We start from the raw sequence: 22568 nt of genomic DNA on the forward strand, positions 1-22568 counted from the left end.
ATCCTTCACACATCTTTGTTTTAAAGTTCAAAAACAGAAAAGTGCATCCTCAACGCAGCTACGAGCCAGAAAAACAATCTCATCAACACGGCTGTCTTATCTCCATTGCTTTTTGTGGGTGTTCTGACTTTCTGTGGAAGCAGAAAAAGTGCCACTTTTTGCTCTAAATGCATGTGACCGGACTTTCACTTACAGTACTTTGCTGTCAATTTTGGCACCATGTACAGCACTACTTTGTATGGAGCGGTGGTTGTTTTAAAGTGCTCTATAAAGTATAGTCGAGTTTAGCTTTTCGTGACGTGGGTTACACACAGTCACGCACTCTCTCCCTTCTTACTTTTATCAACATTTCCCTGTCAGCAACTTCACTGCTCTCCGGAGCCATGTCGTTTACAAAGCTTTCACCTCTGCATTGTGACAATGATGGAGCGGTTAGCTTCAAGGCAAGACATCTTACCGTGGCAAGCAGAACTGCCCCTTGTTATAAGACATAGAAGGGCTGATACTAATGTTACAAGTGGTTGTCAGTTGTTAGTTAGTAGACTGACATTTATTAACATTTCCTCAAAGTCTGTTTAATAGCTTGAATTTCTCCTGTGCTGTGCTGCTCAAGTAGCGAGTGCTGTGCCTTGAGCTGGATGAGAGAGAGACACAGGCAGCTTTACGCTGATTGGCTGTTACCCACTGCACAAGGAACCAATCAGATGGTGCTGTGGGCGGGTCAATCTGCTTTGGAGGCAGGGCCAGTTGCGCAGCACAGAGAGAGCGAGAGAGAGAACCATGCCACAGCAAGCTGCAATAAACCAGCTTTTAATTTATCAGCCTTAGAATGAAAAGAAAAAAGGCAGATGCCGATAATCGGCAAAATGCCAAATATCGGCTCCGATAATCGGTCTATCTCTATTTAAAAGTGACCAAAACACACTCTGATTTTGACATTGAACAGTTGATGTGAGGCAGAACTGAAAGATTGCAGTTCCTATTCAATTAAAAATTACACGGAATGGTTCTAACAGATTGTTGAAGTTAAAGTGAGCTTCCAGTTGAGCTGAGACACTCACTCACTCACAGAAAGTGGAAGTTGGAGAAAGTTGCAGATATTTGAAAAGTTGTAATTGTTAGTCCAGTTCAGTCCAGAATTTGATGATTTGTACATGAGTGCGGGACAATAAACACACTTTGACAACGCCGAAAACACAGGTTGATGTTTTTGTTTCAGAATTTTTTAAGATGGACAGAAGAGAACAAGTGTAATGAACTAGCTTTGGCTGGAACATATTTGCATTCCTGTGGATTTCAGAAAAACAGTGCTGTGCACTGTTCAAACTAAGCAGTATGTAAACTCAATAAAAAGCAACCATCTGTGCATCTCGCAGCGCCAGTGACTTTGATGTGGCATTTGACTGTTGATGTGCTGGATGTGATAGCTGTCCATGATGTCTACTCATACGGTATGCTTTACAACCATACTTTCTCCTCATTCATTTAAGAAACATTGCCTTATCTTACCTTAGAAACATACGACAGTATGTTACTCTACCTGTTCTTGATGCTGATGCACAATGTGGAGTTGTTCCTCGTTAAGCTGGTTCAGTTTCTGTCGCAACAAATGGCAGCATTCCTCTATGTGCTGTGGGGAAAAGCTGTAAGAACAGTATAAACAATTATTCTTACAAATCAACAAATTCATTGCTTCATGACAGTGGCATGCAGATACAAGAAAATGAGAGGTGCACTGCGGAGTTTTGGCATTCTGTAATCTGTTTTCCAACAATAATATAAGAATCAAATACAAAGAAGACAGGAAGGTGGCAGTCAGAGTAATATTTATCTTTTGGACAGTATATTAATTTATTCTCATTACGTGACACATTGTCTGTGATAATTAATACAAGATTTTCAGTAGAGAGCACAGCTCAGTAATGTTGACACTCACCTACATCACATCATATTAAACATTCATAAACTGTAGCCCCAGACACATGAATTACATATTGATACAAAATATCCACAAAATGTTTTTTTTGGCAAGCTGAACCTCATTACACTGGTGAATGTTGTCTGACAATATTTAAAGTGACAAAGGCAAATAATTTTATCTTATGTTATCTTAAGGCCATTTTATAGAGGAAATCAATAAATTATGTGACTTTGCTATATATATATAAACAATGGCATTGTTTGGAGAACAACGTGGTCACTTTATATATATATTTTTTAATAAACAGAAAAGCTTTTTTGTTTTAAAGCCTTATAAGCCATATGGATATAGAAAATTAATACATATAACTTGAAAAAATTAATACTGCAGTCAGTTTAAAAAGCCAGAGCTCAATTGCAGAAAAGGAGATTTGTAAGTATAATTTAAAGTTTAAAAATATGATCAAATACAGTACGTAACTTCACTTACAAATGCATCACTACATATGTACATATTTTTTATATTTTTCTTTTCCTTTTTTTATGTTTCAGTCACATTTACATTGCCATGAGTCGGTGAATAATGAGATGACGCTGAAATACTTTGAAGTGTGCCTGAAGGTGGAAAAGCAGTATAAATGCCCATTTACCATTTATTTATAAAATTAAATTATATCTCATGTTTAATTACTGCTGCTGGTATTCAGTACTGTATTACTTGGAAATATATCATATATTTATATCCACATAACTGAAGGAATACTATTTCTATGCTATTATTTACACTCATGTTAGGTGACAGGACACAGTCCATAAAAAGTCATTTACATTCACAAACATTAAAAGAAAAGTATTTATTGATTGATCTATTTATTTTTATACCATTTAACCATAACACATATTTATAGTAATATTGTTAATATAGTCATGTTTAAATCATATTCAAATTGTTTTTAATTCATTTAAAAATATGCTTTGAAAATGACATACAGGTCCATAAATAAGATAACTACATGCATTGATGTGTTTCACTTTACAAAGTTCAATATGACAAAAGAGGCATGTAAACTATGCAACGTACTCACAATATTTTTGGAAATATCAGTTTCAAGATGTATGTGCAAATGGATATCCATAGTTTTCTAAATGTGCACATGTTAGAAATGTCTTTCGGCTTGAAAGTTTGTGTAAAAAAATAAATATATTAATAGAAATGACATGAATTTAATCATTCTTCAACACATTGAACAAACAAAAAATGAAGAAAAGAAAAACACAGAAATTTTATATTTGTGTATTTGTTTTCGCAAGTAGAGTTATACAATGAACTGTGTTAAAGTTTGACTTACCTGTGAGGTACAAATGTTTCAAGGGCAGAGTTCATGTCCACTGAGTTGCCATAACGCCGCCAACCAGGGTCCTGGATGATGATAAGGCCATTTTTCCCTCCAGTCTTATTATGGTCTGGTTTCGCACCTTAAAATACAGACATGGTACATGTGACACATAACAATCAGATTTTTGAGACACAAAACTCAGGACACATTGGAAAGACTGTCTCTCGAATATGCTGGGAACACCTCTGCATCCCATTGGAAGAGCTGGCTGTGGAGGACAGCAAGAGAAAAGTCTGGATCTCTCGCTATGGATGGATGGATGGATGGATGGGTAATACTTCAAAGACCTCCTGAATTCGAACGACAAGCCTTCTTCACATGAGGAAGCAAAGTTTGGGGTCTTTCAGGTGAGCTCACTTATTGTTGTGGTTGAGGTCACTAAGGTGGTTAAAAAGCTCCTTGGTGACAAGTCCCCACACACGAAATTCCTAAAGACTCTGGATGTTGTCGGGCTGTTCTGGTTGACACGCCTCTGCAACATTGGGTGGACATGCCTCTGGATTAGCAGACCAGGGTGGTGGTCCCCTTTCTAAGAAGGGGAACAGGAGGGTGTGCTCCAACAACACGGGGATCATAGTCCTTAGCCTCCCTGGTAAGGTCTATTGAGGGGTGCTGGACAGTAGGGTCTGTCAGGCAGTCAAATCTCAGATTCAAGAGGAGCAATGCGGTTTTTGTCCTGGCCGTGGAACAGTGGACCAGCTCTGCACCATCGGCAGAGACCTCAAGAATGCATGGGAGTTCGCCCAACCAGTCTACATGAGTTTCGTGGACTTGGAGAAGACATTTGATCATGTCCCTCGGTGAGCTCCGCAGCGCTGCTTCGGGAGTATGGGGTACCGAATCCCTTGATACGGGCTGTTCAGTCCCTGTACAACCGATCTCAGATTGTGGTCTGATTCATAACAAGTGAGGGTTGGACTCCGCCAAGGCTGCCCTTTGTCATTGATTCTGTTGATAACTTTTATGGACAAAATCTGTAGGTGCAGTCAAGGCGTAGAGGGACTTGGGTTTGGTGGCATAAGTTCTGCATCAGCCAGTCGTGACCTCCACATCACTGGAGTGGTTCGCAGCCCAGTGTGAAATGGTTGGGTGGGGGGAATGAAACTTGCTGTACTTGTTGATAGTGATAGTGACAACACTAAATCTCAAATATTAGGTCAATCCGAGCAGGGGTTTGGGAGCGACGGCTCACTGAATTTTAATATTTTCTGGCAAAAGGGGGTGTGGCCACCTTGCTTTGACCACTTATATCTCAGAAACTATTGAGTCAATCTAGACAAAACATGTATTGTTGGGAAGAGAATTCAAACAAGAATTCCAAATCTGCAATCATTTAGAAAATTGGTGCATATTTTAATAACTTTACCTTTTGACCTATAATTTGAATGAATCACATGAATTTAAGAACATTTTAAATTAAATGTAATCTCTCAAATGTTCTCTAAAACAGGGGTTCCCAACCACCAGGCCGCGGACCGGTACCGGGCCGCTTTGGACTGGCCCGCAGCACCTGACCCCCCGCTGACGGTGAAGGTAAGTTGTCTCCGTCGCGTAACACAAATATTAAATGCACTGTAATATTGTTTGAATTTATGTTTTCCGAGTGGTCCCTGTAGTGCACACGAATATGATTGGCTCATATTACGGGTGAGTGATATGTTCTGTTGTTCTATGTGAGATGCAGTAGTTTATATAGAGAAGTTTAATAAAGCTGTACAGTTGGCAGCACGTCGTGTGTTAGATTGGCTGACTTTATTAATATAAAACAAGGCATGCACAAGCTAGCATCTCCGTCACGTAACGCTAATATTGCTAATATCGCGAGCAAATGAGTAAAACAAACAGACGTATTGTGCAGTATTCGACCCTCCAAAGCCCCCAGCCACCCCTCCCCTGCTGATGGTGAATAGTTACGGGACGGGCTGCGGACGATAGAGACTTGTATGAACCGGTCCGTGGCAGAAAAAAGGTTGGGGGCCACTGCTCTAAGTCATGGACAAGTTGCAGAAATGTAAATATTTTTTGTTTAGCAGCAATAAGGAGTCAAAGTATCCATACCCTCAGATATTCAAAGAATATTCATAGAATATTGAAGAAATATTCAAGGTTCAATGAATATTCAATGAATATTCAACTTTCAATGAATATTCATTGAATAACTGAGTGTATGGATACTTCTTACTCCTACTGCTGCGAAACAAAAAACAATTCCATCTCTGAAACTTTTCTGTTAGAGAGATCACATTTCCTGAAAAATATTGTTAAGGTCATGTGATTCGGTGGGCTGTAGCTCGCAAACCCCTGCTCTGATTGACCTAAAATGTGAGATTTTGTGTTGTGCCATCACTATCAACAAATACAGCAAGTTTCATTCAAATCGAAATTTGCTTGGGTAAACCCACTGGGTGATTTGACATATGAAAATCAGCACCAGTTGGAAAAGGGTTGACTGTCCTCTTCGGGTGAGGTCCTACACCAAATGGAGGGGTTCAAGTTCCATGAGTGAGGGGAGGATGGAGAAAAACATCAACAGGCGGATTTGTGCAGTGATTTAGACTGTATCAGTCTTTGAAGAAGGGGGTGGGCCGAAAGACAAAGCTCTCAATTTACTGGTCACCTAAAATGCACCGGACGAGCTGCGGGTCGTAACTGAAAGAATGTCTGGCTTATCCTTAGAGATAATGTGAAAACCTCGGTCAACCGGGAGGGCCTTAGCAAAGAGCCGCTTCTCCTCGGCATCAAGAGACATTAGATAAGGTGGATCAGGCATCTGATCAGGATGCCTCCTGGACGCCTCCCTGATGAGGGGCTCTGGGAACGACCCACTGGGAGGAGGCCAGGCCACGCTGGAGAGACTATGTCTCCCGGTTGGCTGGGGAATGCCTCGGGGTACCCCGGAAGAACTGGATGAAGTGGCTGGGGAGGGGGAAGTCTGGGCTTCCCTATTAAAGCTGCTGCCTCCATGACTCAACCTTGGATAAGTGGAGGAAAATGGATAAAGAATGGATGGATGGTGGTAAAATACAATTTATCTCACAGACATACAAGTTGATTACGACCGCTTACCATTCACTGTATATATAAAGTTGTGCCTTGAGATACGTGACCACACATTTTTCACAATACAAGCCTTCATTCAGCTGCTATTGTGCATTGACTGCACTGTAAGGGGCAGTGAACTCAACTCAACTCACTTCACAACAACTAGCAGTTCATCAGCAAGTGAACAATTCTTCAAAATGAAGGATTCAAACTTAGTAATGACACTCCCAGTTGAGGTTGGAAAATGAGTTAAGCAGCAAAATGCACCCGTTTTTAGCCATCTCAGGGGGCGGCCATTTTGTCACTTCTGTCCACTGAAAATGACAAAACAACTGCTCAGGGCTCTGATAACGGCCAATAATGGCTCAGCTTCAGAAAACAGAAACCTTGTTTCAACTAGTGGGCCTGCAAAGAACATATTCTGGAAAAAAATATGTTTGGGTTGACTTCCCCTTTCAATAAAATTTGCATAAGAAAACGAATCCTCTTATTCATGTTAAAGGCTATTAAATTTTAAATTTGATAAAACAATGGGACAGAAAAGTCAAGGGATTTTTTTCACAATTAAAAAAATGTGCAATTAACTATGAGTTAACTATGAAAAATTGTGATTAATCACGATTAAATATTTTAATCACTTGACAGCACATGAGTCATTATTCCTTCAACTCCAGCACCCCAGTCAATTTGAAGTTCTACTTACTCTTACACACTTTGCGCTGGGACAGCGTCGCCAGGTTTCTATAGTAATCAAAGGTTACATCTGGAAACGCTGCTGGTCAGCATGATCAATAAAAAATTTTTTAAAAGTCTTATGGAGTAGAGGAGGCGTTGCATCTGCTTCAAAATAAGGATGAGTCATGACATTGTGGGTAGTGCATGCCAGACTGTCGACATAAATAAAATAATGATCTTATGTGGTGCTTGTTGACATAATTCCTCCATGGAAAAAAAGGGTTCCAGGGTGCGATCGGGACGGAGTTGTTTTGTGTGCCGTACTTCCGATTTCCGTCCTCTTCTTCTAAGTGAAGTGCTGTTTGTGACGCGCGTTTCCTTTCTTTCGGCTTCAAACCAGCTGTATTTTATGACAGCTGACACGCAAAAAACTGTTAGTGACTTCAGCAACAGAATGGCTCCTAAGAAATAGACAATTGCTGGCGATAGGATTATTAAGAAGCTTATTAATTACTATTAAACGGAAAGGACTCCAAAGAATCCAAAACACAAGGACGCTGTTTGGTTTGGCCAAATTTACTATCTGTACTTTATAATCATAATACAGTACATCAAATCGCTCTGTCCTTAATTGTTTGAATAGGAAATGCTCTGGGGGCACACCTGGGCAACATAACACCAAGCAGTCATGTGTTCCAATAATTTTGCTCACATGAAAACTGAGAGGACTACAACACAAAGTAAGAATAAAAGGAAATAAAATATAAGCTAGACTTTTGATCTCTTGCCTCATAGTCATGTTTTGATGTCAAAGCCAAATGGTTTCAATCTCTAGCGAAAATAAAGGATTTGGGCTTACTGTTTCATTACTTCTGAAAGAGAGTGTATACTGTATATCTCAGCTGAACAGTTGTACAGACCATTTTGTAAGAGAGTTCTGAACTGCTCCACAGCATTGTCCACTTTGACTTGGTAGAACTCCCACAGTTTGATCTGAGGATACACATCCTGCCACAGCACACTTCGGATCTCCTGATAACACAAACAAAACAAACACACACTCATTTACAAAAGGCACTTTTATAGTCCTTGTGAAATGGAAATTCATTGTACACACCATTGTCTAGCTAAAAGATATATATATAATAAAATTGTATACTTTCAGTGGTCAAACAACATACAGTTGGAAGCTTGGTTAAAAAAAAAAAAACTAAATTCGTCCTAAGTCAGTTTGTTAATCAAAAAGTTAGCAGATCGAAGCAATGTCTACTACTGAAATAAATGGAAACAGAATTACTTCATTCCAGCACCTGAATAAAAATATAATATAATATACATTCATCCATCCATCCAAAATTAAAAAATATATATTTGTTAATTAATCAAACAGTTTTATTTACATACTTGAGGGCCAGACATAGGCAAATAATATACTTTTTTAATCCAATCCCTTGCTTATTCGCATATTTAGATTTTCCTTTTTTGTCCTGGAAATTATAATGAGCATTGACTATTCGCAGATTTTCACTATTTGCGGTTGGGCCCGGCTCTATGGCCACTGAAAACCAGGGTTATAATTTGGATTTGGATTTTTCATGAGTTAGTTGTTATTTTATTTTGACTTTAACATGATTTGAAATTAGTTTTTCGTGCAGATTTGTAAGATTTATTAGTGTTTATTTTTATTCAAAAACGCTTTGTTTTAGTTTAGTTTTAGTATTATCCATGCATCCATCCATCCATTCTCTGAACTGCTTATCGTCACTAGGGTCATGGATATGCTGGAGCCTATCACAGCTGTCATTGGACAAGACTGGGGGTTATTTGTGACCAATTTGTGACCAATCCTCCCCTTTAAAATATCTGAACAAACAGTTACTTACCGGTTTCAAATTTTGAAACTAGCTATCCATCAATTTCTTGAGTATATGTGATCATATAAGGCGATCATACATTTCTATGGGTTCACAGTCATAACGGTCCTCCAAGGGACACCATAATTATGACGTGGGCCCCGACAAAAATTGAATTTGACACCCCTGATTTAAAGTGTTCCATCAACCTACCATGCAAGTTTTTGGAATGTGGGAGGAAACTGGGGTACCGGGAAAAACCCACAGGCACAGAGAGAACATACAAACTCCACACAGGAAGGCTCAAGGAAGGAAGTGATAATCACTCGTCAAATCAGCGGGCAGGACCCAGTCACGTGACTCTGTCCGCACTGCAGTCGCTTCGTTTCAAGTATGGAGGAGAGTCCAGCGGGGAATAATAGCAAGGCGCAAGTCCACGTCGTCCGTAGTCTGTAAATGGTTTGAGCTTGACAAAACTGACGTTGGTGCGAATAACATTGTTCGATGTGCCGAAACGATCACCGGGAAAAGCAATGCTGTTCCACCACGGGCCATATGGATTACGAGGAAAACTAGGCGACCGCGCAAGCATACTAAACAAAAGCTTAGTAAACACACACACAATCAGAAAACAGTCGCCGAATTGAGCCAACAAACACACTCACGCACACACACGCCCAGTACTTTAGCGAGCAAGTCAAACGTGACAGTCTGGATGTTCGGTTAACATTCAGTTTACATGCTTTTATTCCGGATCATTCACAACTAGCCTGTAGTCCTGAGGCATGTTGCGCAAACTACGGCGGCTTATTTGTGTGACGCCAGCATACAGCCAAACATGAATAAAGTCACAAGTGTGCATAACACAGTGATGAATGAGTGGGAAAATGCACTTTTCGGTAAGTTGCAGCTTTGTTCTTCAACTTTATTCTGAATACGGTGGCCAATGTATGAAAATGGGTGTTGTCATGACATCCTTTTTTTCTCTCGCAGGGTGACACTTTGTCACACGTCACATATCAAATACATTTTTTTTCTCATTCTGATTGCTGGAGTTAACACCTTTTTTTCATTCTGATTGCTTGCCAGTGGTACACCAGTCCTTACTCCAGCTGAAAATGTCACATCATTATGTAATAACAGCAGAGACATTTAAATGACATAAATACAGTTTTCCCAAAAATCAATGTAAGTCAATACATAATTTTTTTTATTGTTAAATATTGTCGTAGAATATCATTATGTTTTGCAGAAGCTGTATTTAGCAATTTAAAAGAGATGTTGTTCACAAACGCCATCTATCCACAATTGGTCTGTGAAGCAAGTGCAGATTTAAAATATTTTTTGTAGAATATTGTCAAATTATCCTGATCGAGTTTTTTGAAAAAAATATCAAGATATTTTTTGTTTGCCCATATCGTCCATCCCAATGAAATTATAAATATGATCACCTGAAACACAATGTATATAATGTATATTGCAGGGATGTCATAAACTAAGTCCTCAAGGGCCGCTGTCCTGCCTGTTTTCCATCACTCACTGCTGCAACACACCTGATTCAAATGATCAGGATCGGTATCTTGCTTCTTCATTTGAATTAGGTGTGTAGCAGATGAAAAACAGGCAGGACAGCAGCCCTTGTGGACTGGAGCTGGACATGCCTGGTTGATTGTAACGAGGGTAAAGCCGCGCACCGTCCAGGATGATTCAATTACGTGGAGGACAGAAGATGAACCTCTCGATGTAGTTGCCGGGCAGAGGTGGGCTACGCGGCTGGGATCTACCTTTCAGCCCCACACCCACTGTGGGCACCCGGGGACATCGCCAGCACCAAGAAGTCCACCCACCAAGCTCAATCAAGCATGCTAGGAAGTACGAGGCTTCACCATTGCAACAGCTTCATAAACTGCATTTGTTTGGCTTGGCGGCGGGCAATACTTGCTCGCTTCCGAACCTGGAAATGTCTTTTTGGCATGTGTGAAAAAAACCTGTGTGAGTGGTCATTACGCTGGTGTGCGCGCAATGCTGCGTTCAAGTGCGGCATGGAAAATCAACAACTCTTCTTCTCTTGCACAGTCAATCGCGCTTTGGAACCGAAACACGGCACCATTTGATTGCACGTGAATCGATGCTCCGTAGTACAAACCCAAAATCAGTCCATACCCCAAAAGAGTACTGTCCTCAGTACCCATCCCGAACCACATCCAAGCCTGATTACCCGCATATCTGATCAATCAACAAAAAGACAAAAAGAAGTCGGCGCAAAGATCTCAAAAAGCTGGAACAAAATGCCTCGATCCAGAGCAGTTCAAGAATAGTACCTTGCCTATAGGGTTGGGCGGTATGGCAAAGATATCATATCACGATTTTTTACAAATAAAATCACGATCACGATTGTGTCATGATTCTTTTTTTACATCTTTTTTTTAAGACTAATTTGCACATTTCTGACCATTTTCCTCATGTTAAACATATAAAATATATTTAAAATGTATATAAAACTCTAAAAGAAAAAAAAAGACATTTTAAGCCAGCTACTTTCTGAACAGGTTTTTTATTTGAATAGTGGCAATTTTTATCAAAATGTGCAGTGAATGTAAACGTAAAAGGTAACAAAACGTAAACATAAAAACACAGCTCGTAACGCAGGTCTAGTACTTTGAAGAGTCTTTTAAAGCCCGCGTTTTCCACTGTTTTAATGGGAATCATGTCTTCAGCAAGGTAATGTGTCACAGCCTCAGTTACTTCTTTACACTGCTTGCTTGTTTTCTTCATATGGAGTGCCTTTGTTAAATGACTGTGTTACCGTGGGTTGCGTTAGCTTGCAGCTCGCGGCTGCCTCCAGCTGATGTCCGTTTTGCTTTGGCTTTCGGCGCTGACGTCCGAACCGTGTCTCTGCAAACTTTGCAAATAACTGGTTTGCGCTTTCTCCTCCGAGGAAAAGCCAAACCGACACTCTGCATCGTGATACTTTCCGCTATAGCTTCCCGCTACACAAACAAACAGGGAATCAAACGATCTTTCGGCTTTATGAGAACACGTTAAACCGCTTAATCTAATATCGTCATATCGCCTACGCCTACTTGCCTACCTATAAAAATGACACGAAGAGCACAGTGACACTCATCTGGGGGTTCACAAAGGAACCCAGGACAACAGCTCAAGAAGTGTAGGCCTCTCTCCCTTCAGTTAAGGTCAGTGTTCATGTCTCAATGAAAAGGAAGGGACTGCAAAAATGACATCTATGACAGAGTTCCATGTTGAAAACCACTGGTGATCAAAAAGGCTTGTTCTACGTTTGCAAAACAGATCTGAATGATTCTCAGGGTTTTCTGGATAATATTTTATGGACTGACGAGACAAAGTTGAACTTTTTGGACGGTTACATCTGGCATACGTAAACACAACATTGAAGTAAAAGAACATCATACCAATCGTCAAACATGGTGGTGGTAATGTCATGGTCTGGTCATTTTTGGTAACCCTTCATCATCTTATCATCATTTGATTTGTAATAAGATGTCAGAAATAGTCATGTCCATAAATAGTGGGACAGGAACACAATTCTCATCTTTTTGGCTCATAACGTCATGTGCTTGAACTGCAGACTTGGAGCTTTAATTTGAGGATATCCACATCAAGAGGAATTACTAGTTTTATATGCGTCTCCCACTTTTTAAGGGACCAAAAGCAGTGGGTCAAATGAATCATAAATCAAACTTTCACTTTTCAATAATCATCATGCCCTGCGACTGGCTGGCGACCAGTTCGGGGTGTAGTCTGCCTTCGCCCATTGACGGCTGGGATAGGCTCCAGCAACTCCCCGCGACCCTGTATAGGATAAGCGGTTTGGAAGATGACATGACATGACAATAATCATCAATATCAATTACAGCCTAAAGGGTGGAACGCATAAACATCACCAGAGGCTGGAGTTCATCTCTGGTCAGGCCTCTAAAGGCCCTAATAGACCAAACCAACGTCGCAGGTCGCGAAGCGTCGTGGCGTCTGAATGCGCCGTCTGTTTGGTTTAGTGGCCACCGTCGTAATGTCGTAACCTGTCTGTAAGCGTCTTGGGGGCGGTTACGCATGTTGAATCGGCCAGTCGTGACATTTGGTCACTCTGATTGCCTGTTAGCTAGCAAATCAGCGCTTGGAGCACCAACGGGAAGTGACAAATGCGGAAAAACAGTGAGCACGCCTCCGCTGCCTTAATCTTCTTCTTATTATATACAGCAGTTACCTGACACGAACCTCAGTGATTAAATTCACCTTTTAACATTTACACGCAACAACAAACGTGGTAAAACACGGGCAATCTGCATCTACTGAGTTTGCTGGCACGAACAAACTACTAGCTAGCTGTGTCGAAGGAGGAAAAAGAAAAGATACCATGTCTCTCACTATCAACACTTAGCGCTCGAGGAGCGTTCAATGCCTGCTCACAGTGTGGGACATCTCAGCACTACATCGAAACTCAATGAATTTATCAAATGACAACAATTGCTAATAATAAAACAACGTGAGATATGTAACAGGAAGTATTTAATAAAGTACTTTATTTAGTAAGTACTTAATAAAGCGTGTTTTACTCCGAATAACTTTTCACCACAATCCGATTCTGAAAGCCACGAAAAGTGACGTGAAGTCTTCAGTTGGCACGTAGACGACCGAAGGACGATCCTCGCAAAAGTAGCGGTAATGTTCATTATAACAACAGCCAGGGGGTGGCAAACATAGATGCAAAGAAATGTATTACAGAAATAGTGTAACGAATTGGGTTATCTCTGTTGTGGTGAAATTTGTGTCTTGCCAAGTCGTGTTGCTGGATGGGAGGGCATGCGAGTGAGAGTAGCGGAGGTGGACGAAGAGTAGAGCCGTTGCTCTTTTTTGACTGATAGGTTGTCGTACTGTATTGGTGTCGGATGCGGCCCACAGTAGCCAGTTGGACTAGTAAAAACGTGATAATTAAACTATGTCTGTGTTCTTGGAAGACGCTACAATATATTTTAAAGCGTGACGTCATCGGCAGGCGCGAAGGACCCGATCACATCTGCTACCCACACCGGCTTGCTGCGGGCCGGATCTAATAATAAAGCAATATCATCCCAGGGGCCGTAGAAAACCTTCTCCTTGGCCTTGACTTTGACATATGTGATCTAGGCCTTAATGCAACTGTCTTCAGTTCCTGCTTTTTCTCGGGACATTTTACACTCAGTTTGGTCTTCAGCAAGTGAAATACATGCTGAATCCGATTCAGGTCAGCAAATTTTGAGAATTCTCATTTTTAAGGAATAAACAGACAGCCAGATGTCTCAAAACTATTGACATGAACCCGAATATTACAACAACCATAGGAAATGTTTGTTTTCACTTTCGTAATTTTGATTATACATGCACATACATGCACGGACTAATACGCATTCATGGAACACGTACAGAAATGAAGCCTGAAACACCGCGTTCAGTCAGCGGACGTGCAATGTGCAAAGTATGACCTAGCCTTCTCCCCCGATTACTCAATTTAAACAATAACCAGTTCTACGAAGAGTCTGGGTGGTTCCGAACTTCTTCCATTTGCAGATGATGGAACCTTCAGTGCTGCAGAAATATTTCTGCACCCTCCTCTGTTACTTAAAACAATTCTGTCTCAGAGGTCTGCAGAGAATTCCTCTGACTTTGTGCTTTTTGTGTCCAGACATGCACTGTCAACTGTGGACCTTATAAAGACAGGTGCAAAAACTGAATTTACCACAGGTGGACCCCAATTAAGCTGGAGAAACAGGGATGACCATTGAAGTGCCAATATTTTCCCAGTTATTTGAACAGTCCATGATCCTTTTGAAATTTGACAACAATCTAAAACAACGTGTAAAAAGCAATAGAGCACTTACATCCAGATGATTTTTATTGGTGATATTAGCAGAAAGGCCAATGTCCTTGTACCGTCCGTCTATGATTCTCGTGGTTAAATGCCATATAGCTCTGTCCAAGACCCAGGCTGGACGAAGATGGGGAGAGTTCACCAGGTTGTAGCCACATTCAGGATGCTCTCGGATCCACTTGCTATTAGCGGCTGCAAACAGGAAAATATACTGTGATGAAAATCCCCACTAAAGAAAGAACTACATTTGAAACTTTCATTCATAATTAGTCAGTGTCTAGTATGAACACCGTTTGCCTAACGCAGTGCAACATCTCCTGTACATAGAGTCACACAGGGCCCTATTTTTGTGCCCAGAGCAAGTCAAGCGCAAAGCGCAATGTAGCAGTGCGCATGGGTAGGCTTTTCTTCCTTGTGTATTTTCCTAGACCATTAATGTGCCATGGCACACTGGTTGAGAATCACTGGTCTAATCAGCATCTTGATATGCCACACACCTGAGTTGGATGGATTTTGGCCTAGGGGAGGTACTCATCACACAGATTTCTATAGATTTGTCAACGACATTTGAGAGAAATAGGCCTTTTGCTAACAGTACAATGAAGAGTGGATGTAGATGAAAGGTTAGATAAGGGGCGTGTTGTTGAGCTCTGTGAATTGTGGGCTTGTGAATCCATTTGAGAATATTTTGTGATGAAGGGCTGTTTAAATAAACTTGTCTTGAGATATACAAGGTGACTCAAAAGTAACTCCCAACTTTTAAGTAGTGGTGGAATTTATTTATGAACTATAACTTTGACAATAAACAAACATGTTAAGAACGTGCATAGCAATGAGGTTTATTTAAAATTCAATATGGGCACCAACATTTTCCATCAGCTTCTCAAGCCGATTCGGAACCGCTAATCACTGATTTCAAAACAAACTCTTATAGAATGAAAGACAAAAAGTTTGGGCTTTCAAGTTCTTCCAAAGAGGTTGTTTTTGTAAAGTAGACTTTCTCCTTTAACCAACCCAAAAAGAAAAAAGCTGCAGGGTGTTAAGTCAGCACTTCTGGCTGGCCACACATGTGGACCACGACAACCTAGCCACCTCCCAGGGAAGTGGGCATTCACCAATTGAAGAACAACAATAGCAAAATGTGGAGGAGCGCCATCTTGCATGAAAATAAAATCTTCAGTAATCTCCCAAGTACTGATAACTGGCCAGATTTCATGACTCAGCCTTTCAGAATTCATGTTATTGCAAACGATGAAGAGACCCACAATTCTGTCCAAAGTCATTCCACACCATACCTTGGGCCAATTCTGCATTTTTACAGAGGTAATATGAGGATCTTTCCCCGCCCAGTAGTAGCAATTGTGATGGTTGACAATCCTACTAATGTGAAATAACACTTCATCACTCCAGAGGAATTCTTTTAAAGAGATCAGATCAATCTTCATAACAAGCCAACATCAAATGCCAAATGAATATGGCAGTCTTCCGCAGAGAGGGCTTGACAGTAGTTTGGCTTCCAAGAAATATAACAAAAAAGACTAAATAGAATAATAAAAGATAATAATGATACAAAAAAAAAAAAATCGACATGAAGAGCAAACCAGAACAAACTTAATTACCATACATCACGGGACATGCATAAATATAACAAAAATATGAATACATTATATATTATTGTAAAATAGGGAGTTATTTTTGAATCATCCATTATATCTGAAATGTATTCCTAATCTGCTGTGGTATGGATTATGGCTACATCTTATTGAGGTGTTTCTAACTGTGGTACAACTCTGGACCCTGGTGAGGGTAAAGGATGGACATCCTCTACGCCATTATGAAGGAAGCATAAGGTTCTTCTCATCCACTTCAATCTAACGTTCCGAAACTTAGAGCATTGTTCAAATGCGCCGTTCGGTTATTCAGAGTGCACCAAAAAGTGCCAGTGCGCGCTCTAGGCGCTCCAACTGGGGACACGGTGCGCCAGTGCGTCAGACAGTACTGACAGAAAGTTTTAGCACGAGCTCGAGACAAGACCAAGATTTTCGGAGGTCGAGACTGAGACAAGACCAAGACTGTGTATATCAAAGAACAATCACACATAAAAAACAACTAAATGAGCAGTATCTTTTTTTCTTATTACGTTTGCAAATTCTGCTGTTGATTTTGAAATAGTATAATGAAAAGAAACAGTTGAAAAAAAAAGTTATTTAACTTCTACAAAATATGCAATCATACTCTTTAAGATAAGATAATATAAGATAAGAATGCCTTTATTGACCCACAGTGGGGAAATTTTCAGTGTTACAGCAGCAAAGATATAGGTCACACAGGGACGGCGGCATAATGTAGCCATTAATGTATAACATTGACGGCAAACATTCAGGATCAAACCTATGTAAATATACGCAGTAACATGTGTATATACACATGTATATACACACCAACATACATCTATATAAAAAGTATGAGGAACATTCATTTTAGCCTGTATATAGTACAGAGGAAAGATACTCTAAGTAAGTGACAGTGCTGCAGTGCTGTAGTGAAATGTAAGGAACAGCATTGGATAAAAATAAAACTAGACTAACAGTAGTGGGGAATGTTGAGTATTGCACGGTATTACAGTAGTGGGGAATATTGGGTATTATACGATATGAGCTCAGGTGCAGGACTGCACAATTGCACTAATGTCCGCCAGTTTGTAGAGACTACACAATGTTCTTGTTAAAGAGTCTAACAGCAGCAGGCAAGAAGGAACGGCGGAATTTCTCCTTTGCACAGCGAGGGTGTAACAGTCTGTCACTGAGGGAGCTGTGGAGTGCTGTTAGGGTGCCCTGGAGGGGGTGGTCCGGGTTGTCCAGCATTGATGACAGCTTGGCCAACATCCTCCTGCCCCCACTGAGTCCACAGAGTCCAGGGAGCAGCCCAGGACAGAGCCGGCCCTCTTGACCAGTTTGTCCAGCCACTTCTTGTCCCGGGCCGAGACGCCGCCTGCCCAGGTGACCACTCCCTGGAAGATGACCAATGCAACCACCGAGTCATAAAAGTTCCTGAGGAGTGTCCCCTGAACCCCAAAAGACCTCAGTCTCCTGAGTAGGAAGAGTCTGCTCTGACTCTTCCTATAGAGGGCGTCTGTGTTGTCGCTCCAGTCCAGTTTATTGTTCAGATAAACACCCAGGTACTTGTAAGTTGAGACTCTCTCAACATCTGTTCCCCGGCACTGGTGCAGGTGAAGAGTGCTGGCGCCTACCGAAATCCACCACCATTTCTTTGGATTTCCCCGCATTGATCAGGTGGCGGTTCTGCTGGTACCAGTCCACAAAACCCTGAGTTAGTTTTCTGTACTCCCGATCATCTCCGCCTGTGATGAGGCCGACAATCGCAGAGTCGTCAGAGAACTTCTGCAGGTGACAGGTAGGGGTGTTGTAGTTGAAGTCCGAGGTGTAGAGGGTGAACAGGAAGGGAGCCAAGACAGTTCCCTGTGGGGCCCCCGTGCTACAGAGGAGCACGTCAGACACACAGTCCTGTGTACTCACATACTGTGGCCGGTTTGTGAGGTAGTCCTGGATCCATGTGGTGAGGTGGTGGGCCACCCCCGCTCGCTCCAGCTTGTCTCCCAGTAGGGTGGCTGGATGGTGTTGAAAGCACTGGAGAAATCAAAGAACATGATCCTCACAGTGCTCCCCGCCTTCTCTAGGTGGGAGAGTGAAGTGTGGAGGAGGTAGATGATGGCATCATCCACACTGATGCCAGGCTGATATGCGAACTGGAGTGGGTCCATTGAGGAGCTCACCAGGGGGCGCAGGTGGACAAGGACCAGTCCCTCCAGGGTCTTCATCAGGTGAGACATCAGTGCCACTGGTCTGAAGCTGTTGAGCTCCTTTGGGTGGGGGTTCTTTGGCACCGGGACCAGGCAGGATGTTTTCCATAGCTGGGGGACCCTGCCCAGCTTCAGGCTCAGGTTGAACATGTGCTGGACAATTCCACACAGCTGGTCTGCGCAGGATTTGAGGAGCTGGGGGCTGATGCCATCTGGACCCGCTGCCTTCCTCGCCTTCATCTTATTCAGCCGGTTCTTCACCTGAGATGTTGTGAAGGCCAAGGCTGGGCAGGAGGGAGTGGTGGCTATCTGGTGTAGCTGGGAGCTGGAGACTGTGGAGAAAAGGGGGGAGGGGGTGACACACCCAGCAGGAGGAGTAGGTGGAGGCCGCAGCAGAAGAGACTGAGTGGGGGCAGGCATCTGATCGAACCTATTGAAAAAGAGGTTCAGCTCATTTGCCCACTGCAGGTCCCCCCCAGTCCGGGTCTTGGGTTGACCGTGGCCTGAGATGGTCTTCAGGCCCCTCCAGACTTCCCTGGCATTATTCTGCAGCAGCTGCTCCTCCATCCTTTCCCCTCTCTGATCCTCCTCCTCAGCTGGCGCTGCACAGTCTTCCGCTCCTCTATGTTGCCTGACGCAAAAGCCCTCCTCTTCTCCTTCAGGAGAGCTTTTATGTCTGGTGTGATACAGGGTTTGTTGTTGGAGAAACACCTTACTGTCCTGGTGGGTATGGTGTTCTCCATGCAGAAATTTATATAGTCTGTAACAGTGTCCGTTAGACTACTAATGTCTTCCCCGTGAGCATCGCTGAATACTTCCCACACAGTTGTGCTGAAGCAGTCCTTTAAAGCCTCCTCGGCCTCTCCAGACCATCTCTGAACCGTGCGGGTCACAGCTGGCTGCCTGCGGACCAGAGGTTTGTACACAGACTGGAGAGCCACCAGGTTGTGATCAGCTTTGCCCAGTGGGGGGAGGGGCAGTGATGTGTATGCCTCCTTGGTGTTGGCATAGAAAAGGTCCAGTGTTTCATTGTCTCAGGTGTGGCAGGTGACATACTGTGTGAATGAAGGCAGAGAGGAGGAAGGGGAGGCATGATTGAAGTCACCATAGATGAGTATCAGGGCATTTGGGTGCTGTGTTTGTAGCCTGCTCACTGCTGCAGTCAAGACATCACAGGCTGTGTCGCCGCTGGCAGCTGGTGGGACGTAGACGGTCACCGCGATCACATGACTAAACTCTCGCGGGATGTAGAATGGCCTCATGCCAACAGCTAGCAGCTCAATATCCCTGCTGCAAAGCTGCTCCTTAATCGTGATGTGCCCAGGATTACACCATCTATCGTTCACAAACACAGCCAACCCTCCTCCTTTCCTTTTTCCACTCTCCAGCGTCCTGTCCGCGCGTATGATTTGGAAGCCGTCCAATTCTAAGACCGCGTTTGGCGTTAGCGCTGTTAGCCACGACTCCGTGAATAGCATCAGGCTAGCCTCCCGGAAGTCACTCTCATGCCGGGTAAGCGCCGCTAGTTCGTCCATCTTGTTGGGGAGCGATCTAACATTCCCCATGATAACAGACGGGAAGACGGGATGGTATCGTCTCCTCCTTTCCCGGCTTTTAACCCCCGCACGAGATCCCCGTCTCTTCCTCCTCAGCTCACGGGGGATATCGGGTCTCGCCCCGGGAGCCGGCGCACGGTTAGCACTGAGTGCTAACAGCTGATTCCGGCTGTAAATAATGGGGGCGCGGCTCCGAGCCAAGTCGCCGGACACGATCTCGCAAAAAATAGCCACCAGCAGCAGCAAGAATACCGCAGTTTGGGTGTCCATTGCTACGCAAGTTACGACTATCAACTATATGAAAAAGGTATGAGGTAGAGTAATAGGAAGGAACAAAAACACACGAAAAGGCTCACCGGTGAGCCGGAGCTGCTGTAGCGGGCTGCCACTCGCGCGGTGCCGGAACCGGAAATAAAACTGAGTCATGAGCCATGAAAAATGTCAAGCTTGGTCTCGACCGGTCTTGATCAAAAATCCTGATTCCGCACTGTATGAGACCGAGACCAGACAAAATAAAAATGCCTTTGATTCCGAGACGAGAGCAGGACTTTTAAAAACTGGTCTCAAGACTGATCTCGAGACCAAAACTGAACTAGAGAACTACAACACTAATACAAAGTTTAACCTTCTATTGAATGAGATACTTCATCTTAAATTAGAAGTTGCCCATGGTGATATCGAGATTGCTATGTTTTGGAATGATTGCAATGAAATTGATTCCTAAAATGTTTTATGACTTTAAAATTACGCTTTTTGTGACTAATATTTCAATTACCATAATCAATAAACAATCTGAATATTTAGACTGTTCAATCTTTGAAAGAAAGCAATTTTACAAATTGATCTAGGTTTCATCTGTCTGAAAAATGCCTTCAACAGAAGACTTAAAAAAAAGAAAAGCTGTTATGGTCCAATATGCTTTTCCTCGCCGTAATTCATTCATATGTTATGATGCTTGCCTTTGACAGACACTGTCTGTTTCCAATGGTTTGCATCATGTTCAAACCAAATGTATTTACATTCAAGAAGGTGTCTCTCGATTGTAGATTTTGACAATGAATACGCCACCTTCTCCAGAGATTGTGGATATTGGGAATAACCTTTCTATCCATCAACTGATTCATTTTATAATAAAACCCTTGTGATTGTGTATTGAAGGCAAATCAACAAAAAATACGGCATGTCCAAATACTTCTGGACCTAACTGAGTATAACACACATCACCACGTATTCAGTTACCTACCAGTATGGTTGTACACCACATCAGTAATACACAATATGTTCCATTCTTTCTTCAACTTTTCCACTAGTGCCCCGACATCTATCCAGCTATAGTTTTGCCATCTGGGCTGAACTCAGGGCTAAAACGTTAGCTGGTCTGCCAAGGAGTAACATGACTGGATTCTCCTAGCGTCTGCAAAGGAGTGAAGTGGATCATGTTGTAACCCTAGGAAATGAAAGAAACATATGCATTGTTCACGTATCACATGGTACGGCTTGATTGTCAAGACTTCCGGAAAAAAAAACACGCACCAAAATCAAGGGTAATGATGAATCTGTTTTTCAAGCAACAGTGACTGCCCTTCAAAAACATTGGAAACATGGGCCTCAGTATTTAATCTCTTTTAGCAGATGATTTTGTTTACGTTTGGCTAATTAAACCACAATCTCCAACCCTCACTGGAGCGGTTTCGCAGCCGAGTGTGAAGCGCAGGCGATTAAAATCAGCACTTCCAAATCTGATATCATGGTCTTCAGTCGGAAACGGGTACATTGCACTCTCCAGGGCGGTGATGAAAGACTGCCTCAAGTGGAGGAGTTCAAGTATCATATGCATTGGGTAAAATGTTCTGCTTAAAAAGAAATCACACACATACCCTGACTCCTTTGCAACTTGCAATCTGGCTGGCCAGTCATCTAAGTGACCCAAACACTTGGATAAAATAGGTCTGAATGCTGATGCAGTCTAATGGGAGGACACGGTTCTCTGCTGCTCCAACACGAAGAATTGGGTTGACAACAATGTAGCCTCCTCCAGATTTCTCTGTGCCTCTGTGTGGGGGGAAAAAATGCATTTTTCGTTTGGAGTACAACCCGTTGACGCTGTCTCCATAAATTATCTTTATACAAGGTAACATCGGGTAAGTTTTCGTTGATTATGGCGGCGCCATATGGACAAAAGAGGTAGTGTTTTCTCCTGAAGTCAACCACATATCTCACGAGCGCCAGCAACATAGCACATCGTGTCGTACTGTCGTAAAAATCCTGAGCAGTCGCCTGCAGCTGGACTGAATTGCATTTCTGTTTGCAGTGGCTGTGTTAGAATGAATGGCGATGATGTAGTATTTCTAAGTGTGTATGTGTGTGTGTGTGTATGTATATAAGTGTATATTATTAGGGGTGTAATGGTACACGTGGGTG

General features: G+C 42.4%; 1 protein-coding gene across 1 annotated transcript in view; it reads right to left on the bottom strand.

Moving 5' to 3' along the window:
* Positions 1-22568, bottom strand: part of LOC147140377 (glycogen debranching enzyme-like) — an 88143-nt gene that overhangs the window by 54556 nt on the left and 11019 nt on the right. The window contains 8 exon segments of the mRNA XM_086043091.1: positions 1541-1643; positions 3270-3396; positions 7955-8066; positions 14782-14963; positions 21391-21546; positions 21549-21594; positions 22021-22089; positions 22091-22199. Of these exon segments, the coding sequence (XP_085899217.1) occupies positions 1541-1643; positions 3270-3396; positions 7955-8066; positions 14782-14963; positions 21391-21546; positions 21549-21594; positions 22021-22089; positions 22091-22199 (904 nt within the window).

Source organism: Filicampus tigris, chromosome 10, assembly GCF_054856515.1.
Source record: "Filicampus tigris isolate MCC_2025a chromosome 10, RoL_Ftig_1.0, whole genome shotgun sequence".
NCBI classification, from domain to species: Eukaryota; Metazoa; Chordata; class Actinopteri; order Syngnathiformes; family Syngnathidae; genus Filicampus; species Filicampus tigris.